Genomic DNA, 23,947 nt, shown 5'->3' on the forward strand with positions numbered 1-23,947 from the left:
CTCAATCATTTATCAGATTATTGTCTAGGCCAGATCTTTCTCCTGTCTCCCAAGCTCATTCCCATATACCTTTACAGACAGTAAATTCAATGCTATCTCAGATCAAAATTATTAGGGCTTTGCAGATCTTCAGAAAGGTGTTGTGATCTGGTAAATATTCAGTTCACTCACCTCCTTGAAGGTGATTCCCAAAATTCACAAGCAGCCTTTCAAAACAGTTGTTGCTTCTGTTTCTGGCTGGTCACAGTAGGAGTCAAACTCAACAGTAAAGTCATCAAACTTGTCATAAATTCAGACAGTGCTTCATCCCAAGTTGTTGTGCCAGGTTATCATTTTTAACATTTTAAAATTATTATTATCAAATTTATTTGCCACCCATTTCACAGTTTGAAACAACTGAGGAATTTAAGAAGTGGGAATTGGTCAGAATCTCTTTAGAGCCTGATAGACAATTTGATATATTTACACAAAATATCAGCAGGTTTGGGGAAAATTGGCACTGATAAGCCAGAAAACAACACTGAGATAGGGAGAGAATCCCAATAGCAGCTCCAAAATGCCCAGTAAATATTATGGCAGACTACAGGCTAGATTGTCAAGGATTGTTATGGTTGGCAGAAGAAATATGGAGCAGCTATTCTGAGAATCTGAAGATGGAGTAGAAATTTGTGAGTGAAGCCAGCTATACTGAGCTCAGCAGGAATGAATGTGGAAATCAGGAAATTTGGCATGGGGATTAATGGTGGAATGTGTAGAAGCAGAGAATCCATGGTGGGTGAGTAGGTAAGCAGACAATAGCTAGAGAAACAGCACATGGAAAGAAAAGGGACATTGTGAGTTGCAGTTTTTGTGCCATACATTTTGGGCATCAGGCTAAACTTCTAGTGATGTAAAAAAAGAAGCAGAGACTGTCAGTTTCCCCTTAACCAAATCTGAGATAGGAAGTATGTGACCCCAGGGGAGAGTTTAAATTCTGTGGTTTCATATTACATATCACCATAATGTATCTGGTTTATGATTAACAAACTAAGCACAAGGAATGTTCTTGAGCATATAAGCCAGAGAGGGGAAAAATATAAAATTGAGAGAAGGAACTCTATGAAGTAATTATTCTTTATTAAAATATTTACAATATTAATTGAATCCAGCTATACCATATAGCTAAGATCAATCATCTGGCAGTTTAATTTTTGTAGCATCTTTTAAACTCATCTCAATTTCCCATCACTTTCGCTACTGAGTGTATGAGTACCGTTTGAAATCAAGTCAAGCTGAAATTAAGAGGTCATGATGGACAAGCTGTGGAGAATTTGAGATATGCTAATGTAAGAAAGTTATCATGTGTGATCTATGCGTTTTATTTAAATGCTCCATTCTAATATTTCCACCAGAATCTGCTTTTTTAGGAAATAATTCTCACTTCTCTTTTCAATAAAAGAGAAATGTTGTTCCAGGGATAAAAGAACTGGCTATTATGTTGTGGGTGCTGATGAGCAGGAATGAGGATACGCAGATGAGTACAGACAAACTCATACTTTATTTAAGCAGAAACTGTACTGAGAGATTGGAGTCACCCTGCTTCAATATATAGCTAGGCCCTATGGTATTAACCAATTGGATTGAACCCATGCTTGCTGCCCAAAGTTGACCAATGGCAGGACCGGAGACATCCTGTCTGTGTTGCTGGAGAACCGTTAATAAATAACAATAATAATTGTAATGTTTTGTTTTTCCAAGATAGTTAGAATGATATCACACGACCTTTACAGACGTGCCTTGTAGAGTGGACTACAAAGAGATTAAAAAATAACTTGTCAATGAAATAAACTACAAAGAGATAAAACAACGTCTAAGTGAACATGCTTGACAGCAGTTACATTTTACCCCCAATTTCTATAGGTAGTGGTACAGTGTTATACATTACACATCACTTTATTTTACAACGTAGTCTGTAAGATATGCTCGGGGTTTATGTGGTCTGGATGAATGCCTTGGGGTTCCAGTCACTTTGTGGTCTACCAGCTTACCCAGTGGGCTGGGTAGACCCATGTCCCCTTGTGCTCCTGTGTCCAGGGGAGTTGAATTGCTCTGGCTGGCCTCTCCAGGTGGGCCCACCCCAGAGTCTGACTGTTTAGCAGAGTAGGCACAATGGTCGCTGATATTCAGCTGGTTTGCCTGGTCAGGGGTTCCATGTTGCACTTCTGAGCTGCCATGTTCTTATTCTGGATTAAGTTCCACTGAGGAAGGAAAACCCTGGTGGTACTGGTGTGAGCTGGCTTGGATGCCAGCTTGAGGACCTCGGGAGGGACTTGTGCCATAGTCCTCACTTAGTGACCGTTCTGGGAATCTTTTCCTAAGTTGGTCAATATGTCTTCTGACCAGTCGCCCTCCCTCCAACCCCACTTTATAAGATAGGGGTCCGGATTCTTTGATCACCTGACCAGGAACCCACAGGTTTCCAGGCCCATAGTTCCTGGCCCAAACCCAATCACCTGTTTGCAGCCCCCTTGGGGGTTTTGGTTTAGAGGCTTCAGATGCCACTCTGTCTAGATGTCACCTGTCCAGTTTAGTAATTAATTGCCTTCCCCAACAAAGCTCAGCAGGACTTTTTCCTGTAGCTGTGCAGGGTGTAGTGTGTTGACAGAGCAAGAAATCTGCCAGTCTATGATGCCAGTCACCTGTGATGATGTGCTTGAGCACCTCCTTTGTTGTCCTCACCATGCATTCGGCTTGTCCATTCGTAGAGGGGTCAAATGGTGCAGACGTGGCATGTCTGATGAGGTTAGCTCTGAGAGAAGCCTGAAACTCAGTAGCAGTGAATTGAGCCCCATTATCAGAAACTAAAACATCAGGCAACCCATGTGTTGCAAAGAGTTTTCTCAGCACCTGGATGGTCCTAGCAGTAGTCATATTAGGGACTGGAACTACTTCCAGCCATTTTGAGTGGCTATCCACTGCTACCCTAAAAAGCTGTCCTTGATAAGGCCCAGCGTAGTCTATATGAACCCTAGACCAGGGGGTATGTCTTTCTTCCCACCTATGAACTGGGGCCTGAGACATTTCAGGCCTAGACCTCTGACAGGTATAGCAACCATGGACTTGATCCTCCACAGCCTTGTCCAGGCCAGGCCACCAAAGGTAGCTTCTAGCTAAGGCTTTCATCTGTACAATGCCTGGATGGCCTTCATGTAAGGAATGTAAGACTCTGTCCCTCAATTATGTGGGGATAATGACTCTGTTGCCCCATAATATGCAGCCCTTATTGCAGACAATTCATGTCTTCTGACAAAATAACTTTGGAAATCAGGGCCTGGATTTTTCCCAACCAGCCCGTGTGTACCCATGACAATACTCTGCTCAGAATTTTATCTGTAGCAGTCTCAGCAGCAATATCCCCAGCATGGAGGGGAAACTCAGGCAAATCCTGAATAGACAATATTTAACAGCAGGAGCTGGATCAGGATCCATTAGTGGCAGTGGTAGTCTGCTGAGGCTCCTCTAAATTCGAAAATTTGCAGAGACGTGCGGCCTGCCTTAGGCCCGTGATAAACTCGGATGCTGCCTCACTGGGAAGCTGCACTTGTTGGTCAAATTTAAACCGCCATGCCATCTCTGACATTTTTGGCCGGAAATGCCTGGTCAGCTTCTTCTTAAGGTCAGCAAACAATACTGCTTCGATGGGCATTGGCACAAAGAGGTTTTCTGCTAGATTGAAAGTCGTGGGCCCACACACACACAGCAACGTTGCAGATTTTAGGCCTTCCTCTGCTATCTGGTTAGCTCGTAGGTAATTCTCTACTTGTGAGAAGTAAGATGGCCAATCTTCTGGATGTTTAATGTTGAACTCTCTAAGTTTGCCAACCTTTGGCATCTTTCCTCAATTCCTGCGCTGCTGATGGATCCTGCTTCTAGACTCAGGGAACACGTCCTCTGAGCACACGGCCGCTAGTGTAGTTTACTAGCTGGCTAGAGAGAGGGGGGGAAGAAGATGCCTCTTCCCTCCAGCGAGTAATGCCATTCCCTCGTGACTTCAGCCCTCAGGCAGTGAAGCAGGATCCCATCCTCGTTGCCACTATTATGTCGTGGGTTTTGATGAGCAGGAACGAGGACACGCAGATGAGTACAGACAAACTCATATTTTATTTAAGCAGAAACTGTACTGAGAGATTGGAGTCACCCTGCTTCAATATATAGCTAGGCCCTATGGTATTAACCAATCGGATTGGAGCCATGCTTGCCGCCCAAAGTTGACCAATTGCAGGACCGGAGATGTCCTGTCTGAGTTGCTGGAGAACCGTTAGTTCTCCAGCAACGCACGTGGTGATATTCCAAAAGCCCAGTACATAACACTGGCCTCGTTTGGTATGAATGATAAATTATCTGAGGTTGACTTCAATTTTTTTTTACTTTAAAATATGCAACTTACTTGGCTGTAGAGAAATATTTTTTTAAAAAATGATTTAATTATGTATCTGTAAATAAGACAGAAAATAGCTCTGTAGTTATGAATAAAAAGATTCCCTTGTCATGTCTTTGTTGGCTTCATAAATATATGTCACTCAGGTTACTAGGCTGATTTAAGAGAGGAAAAATTGGGCCATGCATCTTGTGTATTGTTCTAAAGTTTGAAAACAAAGTCAAATAAAGTCATGAACCTGAAGCCATGAGTTGACTTCTGGTAAAGATGCAGCCAGCAACTTGATACGCCCAGAGAATTCTCTCTCTCTCTGGACTGTCATTTTTTTCAACTTAACAACAGAAGGAACAGGCTTCCTGTCATTTATTTGGCCCTCATGGATTAGAGAAAGTCCTAGAATCATCCCTCAAGGTCCTCCGATAACAGCCAAAGCAATATAATTTAATTAAAACCAGCTAGAGCTTTCTTAAGTGGCTGGTTTGAGATTACACAGGACAACATGTAGCACTGTGAGACCAAGGTACCTCTTCATCCCAAAGGTCATATTCTCTGATAAACATTGTGAGGTGAAAACTGAAAATGATTAAAGCTAAACTTTATGTGAACCTCTTCACAAAGACCATGTCTAACTTACACACACACACACACACTTCTACACATGCAGATAGGGACACCAAGATGCTTTTGCTCCACTTATTGAGAGTATAGGTTTCCATAGCTCTTGTGTGCTTGTCAGCAGAAGCCTTGAATTCCAGTTTTTCCTATAATTCCAGTTTTTGATTTAATATCTCTTCTGCATTTCCCTATTGTATAGACTTGTCATAAGCTTTTTTTTAAATCTCAGAAATTTGAGGGAATTCACCCTACCCTACAGATCCCCAGTCTTCTATTAATCTATCCTGTCTTGAAGAAATTTCTAGGTGGGGATTAATGCTACTACTCTGAGATTATGTCCCAAAAATAATCTCCTAAATTGCTGTACCATTATTTAGGATTGGAACTTCTTAAAATAGCATTTGATTTGATTTATTTTACTAGTTATATTATTTTTAGATTCCATTATTATGCTTACTGTTTTTATCTCTCTCTCTCTCTCTCTCTCTGTGTGTGTGTGTGTGTGTGTGTGTGTGTATACTTATTTTATTCAATATCTTGTTTGTATCTGGCCTCACAGTTGCAATAATATATCTGAATTTGAATTTGGTTTGCTATAGCATTCCTTCCCATTACTCATTTTTCTGTGATTGCAGTTTCCTTTTTGGGATTGAAATGTCTTTTTGAAATCTTTTCAAATGCTTTCCCAAGTACAAAGGTATCTGTCTATCCAGACAATTTCTTTATCATCTTTACCTGTGCATGGAGAAATGTCTACCGTATGTGCAAAAATTAATATAAAAAAATAACCCTCAGATATTGAGGCTGCCATTTATTCATAAAGCAGGCACACATTCTTTCATCAAACCTATCCAGTTCAAAACCTAACATGTTGCATTTATTTGAAAAAATATCAAGCAAGAACTGCTCAAATCGAAACCACCTTTCAAATTAAAATGTGATCTTTCTATGCTCTTTAGCATCTGCTAGCACCTGCTAGTCACAGCATAAGAACATGTATGAATACTGCTTGAAATTAAACTTTAATTATGAAGGTTTGCTTACTATTTTAGGCATATGAGCAGCTACTTTAAGCTATATTAATGAGGGAAGTAACATTTGAAAACTGTCTATATTTACAGAGTGTGCCAGGAATAGAAGGTCCCCAAGGCCCACCTGGAAAAGAAGGTCAGCGGGTGAGTAAATATGGTAGCAACTGGCAGATACTAATTGATCATGCTGGCTGTGCTTCAAAACAGGTTTATCAGGAAAAAAACCACATCACATACAACAGCACTCTGCAGTTACAGTGCAGAACTAAAGTGGCTCAACATGGTTGAGGCTTCTGGGCAAGCCTGAGAAAAAGGATGATTGATGCTTTAATGAATCCACTTATTAAGATTAATATAACTTTTAAAGCAATAGCATCTTTTTCTTCTGACTTACCCAGGACCCAAAGCATTTCTTCAAACCATGCACAACCCATTGACTTTTTCCAGCATGTTCTTAAACATAAATCTACAAGTAGTTATGCAAACTATGGAATGCTAAAGTGTCTAAATATTGCAAAAGTGTGCAATAATTGCTGGTAAATGAAACATAAATGTTTGGATCTGGCCTATTACATATATTATAATTGTCATGTGAAACACCTGAAGCATTGTTTAAAGTTTACATAATTTGGTGTTTCTAACTAAAGAGAAGCTTTCCTTTTGAAATGAAAATAAATTTAAAGGTCAGTGCTGTACCAACAGGAAAAATAGTCAAACAAACATTATTTTCTGAAATGTTCTTCCTATCAATGTGTTAAAGTTGAGCAAGAAGATTCAAATAAGGAACTTTTTCTTAGGAGGCATTTAAATGCTCAGTCTTTGATTTGATTAGAAAAAGTATTCAGCTTGCTATTCTTACTATTTGGCATATATGAAATTTAGCAGCAATATTTCCCCTGGAATAGAATTTACCAGTCAGTTTCACTATTATTACCATTATTTGGAAGGGAAAAAATAGTATTAAAGAAAGTACTCCTCTTCTATTCTTTACCAAATTCTAAGGAGATTAGATTCTGTTCAAAGAATCCTGAAACTTCTGATTAAAACTCCTGAAGGGAAGAAGAAATAATACTGTTTTGCTGTTTACAGTTTTAGTATTTGCTTTTTACTTAAAGAATGGGCATATGTTTAAATATTACATTTGAAAAGGTAGAATGATCCAGACTTTGGAGGCTCCTAGCCATAATAAAAAAATTAAAAATTATGACATATGAAAGTAAAGATGTACCTTGGGTATTTTTAAGTAAAATATATTAGCATACTTAAGAATAAAATCAAATGGCTTTCCAATTTCCCCACAGTCTTATGCTAGGCCTTGGCATTACTTAGATGTCTTATCCGTAGTCATATATAATTAAGCCAGTTTTATAACTACAGTGTTCTTACATCCCTAGCCAGATAAACAGTCCTTGCACTAAGAATGTGGAATATACCAGGAAGCTAGAATTTAATTTTACATATTTTTTTGCTTTTTCAGAGGGCCTTGTATAGGAGAACAATAGCAAATTGGTGCGCAGAAGTGAGGCAACGTGGAGTAATAATACATTTTGACAAGATACTTTCAAATAGCTTATAATGCTCCTTTCTATTGTTTCATGTGTATTATTTAATACATACGTTAGTAGTTTCAAGTCTAATTACCATTCAAGGCTTTCAATGTGGAACCAGGATGTTATCTGAAACATTCTTCATTTTGCTTGGCCATTTCCATGAATCCCCCCTCTCCCCTTTTAAAATTACTATAAGTAAAATGAATATACAAACCAATTTAGAGAAATAATGGCACAATTGCACTTTTAGTGGAAACCACATGAAAGATCATTTCTTCTATCTGAACTCCAAGCATGTGAAACTTTCATTGCAGTGGACTTTCAAATCGTATTACCTCCATTCAGATTCATTTAGCTGAAATGAAGCTTGCAATACCCCAGATGAAATCAAGCAGAGATTATTAAAATTTTTACAACTGTTAGTACATGTACTGCTGAAAAATGAGGAGCTTTTCTGTATCCATTTAATAGGAAACCCTAATGAAAAGGACTCTCCTCATAAAAAAAATCCTCCTGTCCCCCAAAACTCAAAGAATCAGTTATTATTAAATGAATCCAATGATTGCTTTGCCTTAACAGAAAGCGTTACCACATGCATGAAACAGGCCCCTGGGGTGGTTTTTTTTTTGTTTTGTTTTTTTTTGCTGAAGCCTCACATATATTTATCGCCCCTCCTCCTCCTCCTAGATGCCAAGAATGTTTTTGATTGTTGTTTTTTTTTTTTAAAAGCAGGGGGTTTTTTGTAAGCCTTATCAGCCTTTAAAGCTGTTGCTGGTGAATAGTACGGCCTCTACTAGTGTTAAGTATTATTATTATTTCAGTGATGACTACAACCACAATGTTTAGTAGACTGCTTGGAGTATATATTTGTGGTGAAATGATACCTATGGTAAGCCAGTCACATCTGGGAAGGTATGTTTAGCGAACAATGTAAATTACAATGGTACTGTACCAAGGGACCTTTAAATTGTGTCTGAAGTGATGGTTGTCGCAACCCCTTTGCAGGCATGTCATCAGAGTTTGGGAGCTTAGCAGCCCCACCTGCACTTATGACTGGCCCCCACCTGTTTATGCATCCCACCCACCCCATCTATGCCCTTAAATGCTGTAGAAGTTCTAATAGTACAACACAAAGCACCGTCTCTCACAAAGGGTGGAATACTGGGAAGCCTCCATAGCTGAGTACAAGAAAGCTGCCCCCACAGGAAGTTCCAAGTTTCAAGAGTCTGCCACAGCACGAAGCATCCCCCCCCATGAAGGACTGAATGTCTGGCAACCTCCATCCCAGTTGCCCTTGCTGCCCTGCACTCTACCACACCTGCTGATCTTCACCATTTCATGCCTCCCACAAGGCCACCCAGTCTGGCCCTTTACAAAGACAAAGAAAAATGCTAAAGGCAGCTGCTCAGCAGCGACATCTTAAAATGTGCCTTTTCCCAAGCTCCTGGGTAGACCTGGAACATTAGAGCTGGCTGGCTTCATGGTGAAAGCAAAACGAAACAAACAAACAAAAACCCAGAGCGGCCCGCATGGTCCCAAGGCTCTGTGAATAAAGCACAGCTCTCCCAAGAACCTTCTCAATTTTGAAAGGAAAAGTTTTGACTCCCTTTAGCATCTCCTCCTCCTCCTCCTCCTCCTCCTTCCCAAAGAGCCAGTCTAGACACATCTCACAAACTTGATGGTTTTAAAGAAAAGCTTTGGCTTGACTTTCATGGGTTAAAAGCCATCAAGTACACATTTCTAGACGGACAAGAACCCTAAGAAATCAGAACGGAGTATCTTCAATATAGAAATTGCACATACTGAAATCACTTGGCGCTTCAGATTGCCCATAGGTAAACATTTTACTACTGAAAAACAGCAGAAACAAATGGAAAAGAAATTGAATTCAGGAAGGCACACATACCATCTCGATGCAAAACATTGAATGTGACAGTAGATATTGAAAAATGTTAATATCACTTTTTGCTTTCAAATTGTGGTGTTGGAGAAGACTCTTGAGAGTCCCTTGGACCGCAAGGAAATCAAATCAGTCTATCTGAAAGGAAATCAAACCTGTCTGTTCTTTGAAAGGACAGATAATGAAGCTAAAGCTCAAATACTTTGGCCACCTAATGAGAAAAGAGGACTCATTGGAAAAGATCCTGATGTTGGGAAAGATTGAAGAGAAAAGGGGAAGGGGAGAGCAGAGGATGAGATGTCTAGATAGTGTCATCGATGTAATGAATATGAATTTGGGCAAACTCTAGAAGACAGTGGAGGACAGAGGGGGCTGGTGTGCTATGCTCCATGGGATTGCAAAGAGTTGGACACAACTTAGTGACTGAACAACAATAATATCATTTTTATTTTATTTTATTACTTGCCACCCAACTACTGTGGACTCTATGATTCATTATCCCAATTAACTAGGGTTTCAGTCCATTTTCCAAACATCAACATAGCATAATAGCAAAGGAAAAATATTCATCCTAGCATGAGGTTTTTGATGATCTAGTGCCTTTGTCTTCCAATCCACACCTTTTTCACCTGGAGAATTTGTAGATAATACGGTACTATCATTATTCAATCAACCTGCTTTATTTACTGACTACAGAGTAACCTTCAGCTTACAACCCTCCCTTATTTTTCCTCACTGTTTTCCTTGTTACAGATAATCTGTAAGTAGAAAGAGAGGCAATTACTTCACGAGAATATCTTGGACTGCTAGCACTTCCTGTTGCTCCTAAATCAGAAATACCTTCACATTTCTTGTTATTAATAGAACTCAGTGGATCAATTTTTTCCTATAGCACAGAATCTTATAGGAATGGAAAAGTAAGCATTCTACTCAGAGAGGTGATCTGAGCATAATGCCAGGGTGGGTTTGCTCATTGTTTTGATATGTGGGTTATGCAGGGAACAAGGCATGTGAGAAACCTTATATTTAGTTTTGTATTTTTCCAACCATTCATTATTTAATAAGGAACAAGACATGCATAACAAATTCTTTTGATGATAGTTCTCAGAGAATGTCTAGTGAATGTACTACGTGTGATCAACTACTAATGGATTGACTTTTTTTTTACAATGCCTTCTCTATGAGTCATAAAAGGCTGGATAAATGTTATTAACAGGCTGTACTGATATCAATCAGGGGTCTCCAAATTTGGCAACTTTGAGTCTTGTGAACTTCAACTCCTGGAATTCTGGGAACTGAAGTCTACAATGGATCTATAATGGACAATGGCACTGACAACAATCAGTACAGAAACAATCTGAAATAAAGTTATGCTTCCTAAATTATATTAGCAAACCTTTTTGAAAAAATAAGTTACAGAAAATTCAGTTCTACATTCTGCACCTGAATCACATTTGTCCATGCCAATTCAAATCCTTAATATTCCTTTAGTTTCTACTTACTTAAAATGTTAAACAGTCAGAAACTAGAAAGGTAATCAACAGAATCTGATTTTTCAGCATTATCTAAATTTGTAGCAAATCCAAATTGCTTTGAATGCAAATCTCACATTTCATTCTGCATTTCAAATGGCGCATTTAGTTAATAACTTTGATGGGAAACCAAGGTTCATATAATAAGACAGCTGATTTAGAAGCTCTGATCATGCATAGATTTCATTGCCTGCAAGATCTTTCTATTCTCTTTAATTGTGATGATAATAAAGGATGATAATAAAGGTTATCTTTCTCTGCATCTGTGGATCTCTACTGCCTACAAGAGCATATCCCTTCACTTTAGTGATGTAGTAAAGCATTTTCTCTGAAAGACTCACCTGAACTTAATATTGCATGTACACTGTCACATGAAGCTTTTTAAATTATAGATAAATATTAAAGTAATGTAAAAGAAAACCCCAGTAAATACTTTTCTGCCAGTCACTTTTTATAAATATGCACCTTGAATACCCCAAAGGACTACATTAATATTGATAATACCACCCTATTTTATAACAAGTTGTACTCTGTGTGTTCAGAGTTACAGGATGTAATAAGCATCTGGATGAAAAATATTTACATATTTTACATATTTCTCTTCCTAAAATACAAATACACATGTGGAAACCATCAAACCAAAATCATCAAAAGCTATAACTAAAGTTAGGTTAACAAAAAGCACATTGACCTAAATGTGGATGCTGTATGTGAAACACATGAAAAATATTAGGAGACACATGGCTTCGGAAACATTGCCATCCACTGTTTCTTGACCTTGGACCCATAGAACTGCTCAATTTATGAAGTCCAGATTAGTTAACAGGGAATCTCTTGACAGTGACAGATGATTTGAATAATGGAGATCAATAAGCAAAAAGTGCATAATTCAGTTCAGATAGTGCAGAAGTGAAAATCTGCCTAGAAAATAAAGGCAGAATATCTGTAAATCTGTAATGCATGGCCTATTTTTAAGATTTAGGATAGCAAGTGTACTGTAATTCTTCCATTGCCAATCCGGTCAGTTCTTTTATGGCAATTCATTTGAGTTTGTTGTATTTTGATAGATGTCACATGAAAATGCTTTTATCCATGAGCTATAACTTGCAAAACAAGTGCTAATTAAAATTTTTGATGAAGCAAACCTTTTTTGTTTTGGAGGAAAAAAATCATAAAGTGATTAAAACTACTTCATTGTTCATGGCATTTACCATTTCTGCTTTACAGCCAGTTCTTTGTGGCTTCCATCTTTGGTTCAGGAAAATTTTTTCAACTGCCACAGTTAACTGCTGTATCAATTTTCAAATATACACAATTGTGCCTTCAGAGAGCTTTGATATAGACTGGGAAAACTATAAATAGGTCCTTGCTAGGAATGGCCACTGAAAGGATTAAAAGTAAAGCTTTCTGATTTTTCTTCCCAAAATTCAGTATTGACTTTAACCAGTTCTTTGACTGCCATTTTCTATTAACTAACTAAATCTTAGGTGTCATTGTACTGGTGTCATTGAGTACATTCAGATCCTATTTAAAATAAGAACATTGTTTTCTATATTGGTCATGTGGATGAAAATAGCCAACAGAAGACTGTAAAATGAATATAATCTTATGAAAAAGGCAGCACCTGTTCAGATTAATATTCTCTGAATAAGTGGGCCCTGGCCCTGCCTTCATTCTTGTAGCAAATTGCAGTTCTGAGCAAGTAAACTTGAACTCATCTTGAAAGCTCAACTTTATTTGGAGCAATATTTTTAAATGATGTTTTTAACATCATCATTTTTAAAAAAAATAATGAAATTTTTCGTTTAAAATGAAAACATTCTGTCTTGAATAATTTGTGCAAGGCACTAAGCCAGTTTGTTCAAATCTGCTTCTACAGAAGAAAAGTGTGGTATATGATGCCGGGACCATACATTTCTAGTAATGTTTCAGAATGGTTGTTCTGGAAAATTTCCTTCCATAAAGACTTGATATTTTTCAAAAATGTGTTCTTTAAACAAATAAATGATTCTTTGTCCCAATAACTCTTGCTCTTATATGTCTTTGTTTATTCAGGGACGACGAGGCAAACCAGGGCTTCCTGGAACAGCCGGACCTCCAGGGCCACCTGTGAGTACCCAAAAGGATAGCATCAAACTCAGCTTAGTCCACCATCCACACCAGATACCCTAGGGAAGTTGTGTGAGCAATTCTTTTGCTTTCTCTGCAGAAAAACAAAGATTTTTTTAAAAAAAATGGCTCAGGCATATAAAGAGGTGTGGGATATGGGTCTGATAAGAAAAATAGGATAACAACTTCTGGAACTGGTGGAAGTGGAAAAGATTGATGAGCATTTCAGACTATGCATTTGTCCAAGATATTTAACTATTTTACTTTATCCAAAGCAACGATGCCGTGTATTTCAAATGGGAAATGTGTGACTAAGAAAGGTAGTTTCAAAGATGCAGATTGTTTGAATGGCAGAATGCTGGAAAAAATATTCAGCTGTAGATTAAATGAGTTTGCTAAAGAATTAAGAGAAAATTAAAACATATATGAACTGTATAAAAGGAATTGTACTATGCTTTAATTCTAATAACAAGTATGTTTGGATCATGCTAGATGCACTTGGAGTTTTTTGTCAGAGGCCCATGGATTGGAATCTGTGCTTGGACATATAGCTGAATCTAAGGAGATTCCTTCAGTCCTGGCATTGAACTACCTCCATTTTTCTTTTCATTTACTCTGTAATCACTGAAAGTTCAGAAACATATTCTACACAGGAGTAATTTTAGCAACATTAATAATGTGTCTGGAAAGGAACTAAATGATGTCTCTATTTATTAAAGGTAAAAACAAGAATGTAACAGTTCTGTTTGACATAGTTATATTCAGTGCTTTTTTTGTAAAAGAAAAAGGTGCCGAAACTCACACATCTCATACAACCCGGCTTGCCTATCCTACAAGGTTCCATCCAAAAAAGGTGCCAGAACTCCGTTCTGAGCGTTCTATGAGAAAAAAAGCCCTGTATATATTGAAAATGAAAAACCTTCAGAATGAAAAATCCCTATCAGATTGGGGCATATTATTCATTGTTGTTGTTGTTAGCTGCGAAGTCGTGTCCGACCCATCGCAACCCCATGGACAATGTTCCTCCAGGCCTTCCTGTCCTCTACCATCTTCTGGAGTCCATTTAGGCTCACGCCTACTGCTTCAGTGACTCCATCCAGCCACCTCATTCTCTGTCGTCCCCTTCTTCTCTTGCCCTCAATCTTTCCCAAAATTAGGCTCTTCTCCAGTGAGTCCTTCCTTCTCATTAGGTGACCAAAGTTTTTGAGCTTCAACTTCAGGATCTGGCCTTCTAAAGAGCAGTCAGGGTTGATCTCCTCTAGGACTGACCAGTTTGATCACCTTGTAGTCCAAGGGACTCGCAGGAGTCTTCTCCAGCACCATAGTTCAAAGGCCTCAATTCTTTGGCGCTCAGCCTTTCTTATGGTCCAACTTTCACTGCCATACATTGCAACTGGGAAGACCATAGCCTTGACTATATGCACTTTTGTTGACAGGGTGATGTCTCTGCTTTTTAGTGTGCTGTCTAAATTTGCCATTGCTTTCCTCCCCAGGAGCAAGCGTCTTTTAATTTCTTGGCTACAGTCCCCATCTGCAGTGATCTTGGAGCCCAGGAAAATAAAATCTGTCACTACCTCCATTTCTTCCCCATCAATTTGCCAGGAATTGAGAGGGCCGGATGCCATGATCTTGGTTTTCTTAATGTTAAGTTTCAACCCTACTTTTGCACTCTCCTTCTTCACCCGCAACAAGAGGCTCTTTAGTTCTTCTTCACTTTCTGCCATTAGAGTGGTATCATCTGCATATCTTAGGTTGTTAATATTTCTCCCGGCAATTTTAATTCCAACTTTTGATTCATCTAGCCCTGCCTTTCTCGTGATGTGCTCTGCATATAAGTTAAATAGGCAGGGCAACAGTATACAGCCTTGCCAGACTCCTTTCCCAAATTTGAACCAATCAGTGGTTCCGTATCCAGTTCTCACTGTTGCTTCTTGACCCGCATATAGGTTTATCAAGAGACAAATAAGATGGTCTGGTACTCCCATCTCTTTAAGAACTTGCCACAGTTTGTTGTGATCCACACAATCAAATGCTTTAGCATAGTCAATGAAGCAGAAGTAGATGTTTTTCTGGAACTCCCTAGCTTTCTCCATGATCCAGCATATGTTGGCAATTTAGTCTCTAGTTCCTCTGCCTCTTCGAAATCCTGCCTGTACTTCTGGTAGTTCTCGATCCACATACTGCTGGAGTCTAGCTTGTAGGATTTTAAGCATAACTTTACTAGCATGTGAAATGAGTGCAATGGTGCGATAGTTTGAACATTCTTTGGCACTGCTTTTCTTTGGAATTGGAATGTAAACTGATCTTTTCCAATCCTGTGGCCACTGTTGAGTTTTCCAAAATTGCTGGCAAATTGAGTGTAGCACTTTTACTGCATCGTCTTTTAAGATTTTGAATAGCTCAGCTGGAATACTATCACCTTCACTAGCTTTGTTGTTGCTCAGTTTTTCTAAGGCCCACTTCACCTCACATTCTAGGATGTCTGGCTCGAGGTCAGTGACCACCTCATCGTGGTTATCAGGAACGTTAAGCTCATTCTTGTATAGTTCTTCTGTGTAATTTTGGCACCTCTTCTTAATCTCTTCTGCCTCTGTTAGCTCCTTGCCATTTTGGTCCTTGATCATGCCCATTTTTGCATGAAACGTTCCCTTCATCTCTCCAATTTTCTTGAAGAGATCTCTGGTCCTCCCTATTCTATTATTTTCTTCTATTTCTTTGCACTGTTCATTTAAGAAGGCATTCTTATCTCTTCTAGCTATTCTCTGGAATTCTGCATTCAATTGGGCATATATTTCTTTTTCTCCCTTGCCTTCTGCTTCCCTCCTTTCCTCAGCTATTTGCAAAGATTCCTCAGACAGCCATTTTGCTTTCTTGCATTTCTTTTTCTTTGGGATGGTTTTAGTTGCTACCTCTTTTACAGTGTTGTGAACCTCTGTCTATCAGATCTAATTCTTTAAATCTATTTGTCACCTCTACTGTATATTCAACAGGGATATAATTTAATTCATACCTGAGTGGCCTAGTGCTTTTCCCTACTTTCTTCAGTTTAAGCCTAAACTTTGCAACGAGAAGCTTATGGTCTGAGCCACAGTCAGCTCCTGGTCTTGTTTTTACTGACTGTATAGAGCTCCTCCATCTTTGGCTGCAGAGCATATAGTCAATCTGATTTCTGTGTTGACCGTCTGGTGATGTCCATGTGTAGAGCCATCTCTTGGGTTGTTGGAAAAGAGTGTTTGCTATGACCATCGTATTCTCTTGACAAAATTCTATCAGCCTGTGCCCTGCTTCATTTTGTACTCCAAGGCCAAACTTGCCTGTTATTCTGATTATCTTTTGGCTTCCTTCTTTAGCATTCCAATCCCCCATGATGATAAGGACATCATTTTTTGGTGTTAGTTCTATAAGGTGCTGTAGGGCTTCATAGAACTGGTCAATTTCATCCTCTTCAGCACTGGTGGTTGGGCCATAGACTTGAACTACTGTGATATTGAATGGTTTGCCTTGGATTCGAACTGAGATCATTCTGTCATTTTGGGGATTGTATCCCAGTATTGCTTTTCCTACTCTTTTATTGACTATGAAGGCTACTCCATTTCTTCTGAGGGATTCTTGCCCGCAGTAGTATACCTGATGGTCATCTGAATTAAATTCACCCATTCCTGTCCATTTTAGTTCGCTGATTCCTAAGATGTCGATGTTCAGTCTTGTCATCTCTTATTTGACTACGTCCAGCTTTCCTTGATTCATGGATCTTACATTCCAGGTTCCTATGGAGAAAAAATCTTTACAGCATCGGACTTTCCTTTCACCACCAGATACATCCACAGCTGTGCATCCTTTCGGCTTTGGCCCAGTTGCTTCATTCTTTCTGGTGCTACTAGTACTAGGCCTCTGCTCTTCCCCAGTAGCATACTGGACGCCTTCCGACCTGAGGGGCTCATCTTCTAGTGTCATATCGTTTTGTCTTTTGGTACTGTCCATTGGGTTTTCATGGCAAAGATACTGGAGTGGATTGTGATAGAGGAATGTTCTGAACATCATTTTTATTGTTTTTAGGGGAAAAAATACTTCATGATAGTGTGTATCTCCTACATAGTAATCAGCAGGTAGAGTACTTGCAGTCCAGATTTCTAAAATGGTCAGCTAAATGATGCTTCTGTTCAAAACAGATTTCTTACATCATATGAATCAATGGTGGTTTATGAATGCAGCATCTTCAGGAAATTAACTGAGCCTGCCCATTTCTTCTTAAAACAGAACAATAGAATAACAGAGTTGGAAGGGACATTGGAGGTCTTCTAGCCCAACAACCCCCAATCTTTTGGATGCCAGGGACTGATTCCATAGAAGGAGGGTTTTCTGCAGACTGGGGTGGGAGGAGCTGGTTTTACATACTGTCTGGATCCTCCACGTGCCTGGATGTGGCTTCAGTCACTTGTGCAGCCTGGTTCCTGGCAGGCTGTGAGGCAGTGCCAGTTGGCGACCTGTGGTTGGGGACCCTGTTCTAGTCCAATCTCCTGCTCAGCAGGAAACCCTTCAAATGGCTTGTCCACTCTCTTTTTAAAAACCTCCACTGTTGGAGTACCCACAACTTTGGGAGACAAGTCGTTCCACTGATTAATTGTTCTAACTGTCAAGAAATTTCTCCTTAGTTCTAGGTTGCTTCTCTCCTTGATTAGTTCCATCCATTGCTTCTTGTCCTGCCTTCAGGTGCTATGGAGAACAGATTGACTTCTTCTCTGTGAACCTCTCAAATATTAGAACAATGCTATAGTGTCACTCCTAGTCTTTCTTTTCATTAAGCTAGACATACCCAATTCTTGCAATCATTCTTTATATGTTTTAGCCTCCAGTCCTCTAATCATCTTTGTTATTCTTTTCTGCACTCTTTCTAGACTCTCAACATCTTTTTTGTACCATGGTGACCAAAACTGGATGCAATATTCTAAATGTGGTCTTACCAAGGCATTATAATTAACACTTCACATGACCTTGATTCTATCCCTCTGTTAATGAAGCCTAGGTTTGTGTTGGCTATTTTGGAAGCTGCAGCATACTGCTGGCTCATATTTAAGTGATGGTTCACTAGGACTCCAAGATCCCTCTCAGAATTACTACAGTTGAGCCAGGTGTCAGCTATTCTAACATCACAGAAGTGGCCAATAGACCCCAATGTATTTTTTTTAATTATGATAATGTTAAATCTATAAAAAAAATCCAAGTTATAAATACAAAAATAGTTTTCCACTGAGGCTTCTCATGCAAGATATCCCTCTTACAGTTTCTGAAAAATTTTGAACTTGAACTAGCATTGTCTTAAGCAGCCTATCTTATTGTACTGTAATTTTTACAACTGTAATATATGAAGTAACTGGACCTCTTTGTGTGTTAAGAACGTTGTAAATATGGCACTTGTATTTAGCATCATTTTATTTTTATTTTTTTATTTTAATTCCATTTATATCCCGCCCTTCTCCGAAGACTCAGGGCGGCTTACAAGCTTAGCAGTAGCCTTCATTCTATGTATATGCCTGCTTATTAGGGCTTTCACACACACACCCCCCAAGCAGCATTATTACAAAGTCAGCTTATTGCCCCCAACAATCTGGGTCCTCATTTTACCTACCTCGGAAGGATGGAAGGCTGAGTCAACCTTGAGCCTGGTGGGACTCGAACCTGCACTAATTGCAGGCAGCTGGTGTTACTTAAGGAGGCATTAGCCCACTGCTCCACCAAGGCTCTTAGGCTGAGAATGTCATGAATAGGTCCTACAGAGCTAAATACCAAGCCATACAATGGATGCTGCCTTTTCTCCTGATCCTTTTTTTTAAACATTGGATTGTGACTGTAGTAGCACTTTATGTTAAATCAGAAAAGGAGACAGTTTGTTCACTCCAAGAATAGAGCTACTCCATCCTGATAGGTGGCTTTATTAAAATACAAGGAAAGCAGAAAAAGAAGGTGCTGATAAGTTCCTTGTTTGCCCTGTTGTATCTCCCTACCCAATGTTTGTATAACCAATATGCAGTATTCATTTATACCAGGGGTAGGCAACCTGATTTATACCACAGCACAAGGGTAGACAACCTCAGCTCTTTTATGACTCGTGGACTTCAACTCCCAGAATTCCTGAGCCAGCTGACTCAGGAATTCTGGGAGTTGAAGTCCATGAGTCATAAAAGAGCCGAGGTTGCCTACCCCTGCCATAGCAAGAAAGCATTTCACAGGCAAGATGGAACAATGTAAAATAAGAGTTGCTAACACCTAGCCCATTTGATGTGATCTTGAAAAAGCTGAGCACTATCAGCCTGGTTAATAATTACATGTAGTGTAGATGTTTTAAAGGAATAAATATATGATTTGATGGAAGACATATTATGATAGGTATAGCTTTAAGAAAGATGAACAAATACATCTCGTATAAGGTTTTTCTGCCCCAGCTGCCGTTATGCTTATCTCCCACTTCAAAAAACTGACTTTTCTGGGTCCTGACAGAGTGGGAAGATCCATCTGCCATCAGAGGCTTCAGTGAATAGGTCTGCTAGCGGTGGGTGGTAAGTTGTTACAAGGGAGGTAACACTTTACTGAGATCGGTACAGGTCAATGTACCTAGGGCTATGGGAGTAGTTATTATTCCTCCCAATTATCCAACTAGGATGGGAAATTTTCATCAAGCACTAAATAAAATCATGGTTTCAGAAGTGACTATATAGAACAATAGATAGTAGTACAAACATCAGTGTCACAGCATCAGAAAGCTATCTGATGTTGAAGTTTGTCTGACATGTTTTCTAGTAAAGCCAGAGCATCGTTTACTCTTATTCTATTCCTGTTGAAACTCTGGCTCTGACAAATGCTGAATAGTTTTTATAACCATTTCATTGATTGGGGGAAAGTATGTAATTTCTAGCCCTCTTAACAAGCTGTTAATTTAGTAAACGGACCTGGTGACTTTCCACCATTCTGTAGGAGTTCTCTTAATTCTCACTGGACTAAATTTAGGTTCCACAGAAGGGATAAACAATATAATTGCTTCTGTTCGAAACCATAGTACTTCCCCCATTTACTTTTATGCTTTTCTTCAAATGCCTGTAAGAATGAATAATTATGAACATAAATTGTGATTTTCTTTCTAGCACAACATTTTGGGATTCTATTTTAGTATCACTTATATTGTTTTAGAGGCATTCCCTTTATTATATTGCTGTAAATCTATTCTATTCCATGTTGTGGGTCTTTTAAGATGAAAAACTATTCAAGAAGCTCATTTTGAATGGAACAGCAGCTCCCTCTAGTGATTTTTTTTTCCTTCATACTCTTAGGTAGTATCAGCCATCTCACAAATAAGAAAGAATAATTAATTATTATAACAAAGTTCCCAAGTTTTTATCATGGGGGATTTTTTTTTACTGTATATGTATTCTCAATAAAAAGAGACAAAATTCTAATTTGGTTTGGTATCTCTTTTTTAAAATAATGATTTAGATAATGTTCTGAAAAGCACTTTATAATGTAACTATATTTTTCTATATGTTGATACAATAAACCGGTACATGGCTGCAGTGCTAAACAAGAAGCAGAAAGATTGAGGCACAAAAGTATATTCAAGACATTTGCAATACCTCTGGTATTTTCATTCTAAAGCCTCTGCAGTACATACTAAACCAAATTTGGCTTCATTCGAGATTTATTTTCAAATATACCTAATATTCAAATACTATAGCAATGAAAAGTCTAGATTTTGAGATCTGCAATTTGTAGCAAAGTATATCATAACAGCATTGCCTCTGATTAGCTAGCTGATAAAAAATGAAGTTTTTAAATAATTTTAATTAGTCCCTGTTTTTAACTAATTTTGAATTAACAATTTTTTCATCCCCATTCCATAAAAATATAAGAAAATGACATGCTGGTGTTATTCATATAATCCTTCACTTGAACACAATCTGTTGTATATAGATATATTTGTTACAAAAGCTGCTATGTAGCATTCTGGGTCGGCACCTCCAATTCTGATTAATTGGGCATAAATATATATTAAAATACACTATATAGATCAAACTAGGTGGCTGATTTCAAAATGTTGAGTAAGGCTAGGATCACTATAGCCTACTACATAATACCACAAAACAAAAAATGCATGATTCTTTTTTCTAGACCAGAAATTACAGCCATTGAATAGAGACCATTAGAAAGTATCAGAGTTATATATTGGACTGGGAAGTCAAAAAAAATCTGGAAGAAAAAAAATTGCAAATCTTTTCTATATTCTTGCTAGGATAGCTGTATGGGCATCTCCATGAAGTCCCCAGGAATTAATATGGTTCTAAAGGTTTTAAAAGCTCAAGAGTTAATCTGGACATTGAAATAAAATTGAAGTAATTAAAAATTGAGTTCCAATCAAAGAAAGCATTATTATTATTATTATACACTTAATTGTATAATGAGTGATAGTTTCAACCAGCCCTCATACTTATGCCTGGTACAGAGTCTCTAAGGCCCTACAATCGCCATTTGTGATCTTCCTAGTGGGCTTCCAACAAGCAAAGTCAATGGGAAAGCTGGCAGGAAGTTGCAAGTCACAGCCACATGAGGTCCTTGGTTAACAACCCCTGCCTGGTCCTCACTTAATGACAACAACTAAGACTGCCACAACTGCTATCACTAAATCGCATGACCACGTGTTTTTTTCCAACTTACAACTGTGTCACTTAATGGAATTTAAGGTCCCAATTAGTGTAATTAGGTACATTTTATGAGCTGTATTAGCCATATTAGCTCTTGAAGGAGAAGACCATTGCTGAATAACAGAACATCCGTGCAATACATAATGACCAAGGTTTAACCCATCCTTTTGAGTTACTGTTAGTCAAAATAGTTTAGAATAGATGTACCAATCTACTTTGAGAGTGTGGAGCACTAAGTTGTGCTTCTATATATAAATGTTTTGCATCAACAAATTTGAAAATATAGTTCAACTTAATAAATGTTTGTCTCCCTTTTGTCCCAAAATAATAATCTGCATGTTGAAAGTTTAACATTTTTTCTATTGATTCTGACATAAATTTTGAGAGCTATTAATACTACTTGTATTTTGTTTCTGTATACAAGAAAGTGTTTCCTGGTGTCTTCTAGAAATATAGATCCGAAATATAGAAACCTCTAGAAATATACCTCTAGAAATACAGATCTGATTTTTTATAGACATGCTCATCATATAGATCTGATTATTCCTAGACAGGCACAAAAATCATTTATTCCAGCAGTGCTAGAACACTTTCAGATGTTATAATAAATCAATAATAGGTAGTAATTTTTAATGTAGTCAGAGGTACTAATTCAAAATACATATCTCTGAGTGATTATTTAGCTCTTTTTAGATGCCATTATCTTAATGTACAAAAAGAAGAAAAAAAGAAAAACACTAAAAAAAACCAGCAAAAAGAATGAAGATAAATTATGTTGCTTATAAGAAATAATTCAAGTATCTTATATGTAGATCATTTAAATCTTAGCCACACAAAACAATATTGATCAATCTTTTCATTACACTCATAGACATACATGACTTATAAATGAAAAAGCAAACATATATCAGTAATCCAAGATTGTAAATCTAGGTTTATACCTGTCTTTCCAATACTGAAGAATTATCTTTTTTTTGTGCCTTCCTGTTTGAGAAACCATAAATCGCAATGATAACTTGAGTTTTCAATATATAATTCAAATACACTTTCACATCTTTAAACCACAGTGATCTTTCTAAAAGCATATTAAGTAATTAAAATAGGGCAACAGGACACTAAATCTATATTGTATGAATAAGCTTAATAACATTTATAGCCAGCTTTTTTTAAAATATTCATTGGGGTATCCAGTTAATGTGAACAAGAATATTTTGTTGAATTTGCTTTAATTTAATTTCGTAAGAAACATTCTTTAATTTTTTTTAGCCATTGATTAATTGATGTGAGAGATTCTAACCCTTCATTCCAGAGTCCTTGAAAATAACTAATAGTACATGATTAATGTTATAAAGTTTTTTTTTAATTGCCAAGTACTATTCAGCTAAAAAGGGATGCGGTGGCTCAGTGGGTTAGGACGCTGAGCTTGTCGATCAGAAGGTCAGCAGTTTAGCGGGTCGAATCCCGAGTGCCGTGTAACAGAGTGAGCGCCTGTTACTCGTCCCAGCTTCTGCCAACCTAGCAGTTCAAAAGCACATAAAAATGCAAGTAGAAAAATAGGGACCACTACGGTGGGAAGGTAACAGCATTTCATGCGCCTTTGACATCTAGTCATGCCGGCCACATGACCACGGAGACGTCCTCGGACAAGCGCTGGCTCTTCAGCTTTGAAACGAAGATAAGCACCGGCCCCTATAGTTGGAAATGACTAGCACGTATGTGCGGGGGAACCTTTACCTTTACCTAATGTTATTCAATTGTTGATTTAAAACTTGTAGATTTGGAATCAACTAATTATTCTGAGATTGATAGCAATTCTAATGTTCTATATGCTGTTGATGTATTTGTATTTAATTGTGATTTTCAGTTCTAACAATTCAGATTTCTTTTGCAAATTAAGTAAAAAAAAAAGTAGATTGTCAATAAATCTAGTAATATCCCTAATTATCCCTTCCTACCAGAAAAAATATTTATATTTCCAAGTCAAGATGTTCTAAATGTGCTATGCAACCTTTAATGCAGGAAATATAGTGGAGCTCTCACCAAAAATCGAGCCCAATCCTTGTCCTGAAGTCAAAGATATCACATAACATCTTTCTAAGGAGGCGG

At 38.1% G+C, this 23,947-nt stretch overlaps 1 protein-coding gene across 1 annotated transcript in view; it reads left to right on the forward strand.

Moving 5' to 3' along the window:
• Positions 1-23,947, forward strand: part of COL19A1 (collagen type XIX alpha 1 chain) — a 182,554-nt gene that overhangs the window by 97,517 nt on the left and 61,090 nt on the right. Inside the window, exons 14-15 of the mRNA XM_081335931.1 lie at positions 6,154-6,207; positions 13,101-13,154. Of these exons, the coding sequence (XP_081192057.1) occupies positions 6,154-6,207; positions 13,101-13,154 (108 nt within the window). The remainder of the gene's footprint in view (positions 1-6,153; positions 6,208-13,100; positions 13,155-23,947) is intronic.

The sequence above is a fragment of the Vipera berus genome, assembly GCF_964194415.1.
Source record: "Vipera berus genome assembly, chromosome: 1".
Taxonomy (NCBI): Eukaryota; Metazoa; Chordata; class Lepidosauria; order Squamata; family Viperidae; genus Vipera; species Vipera berus.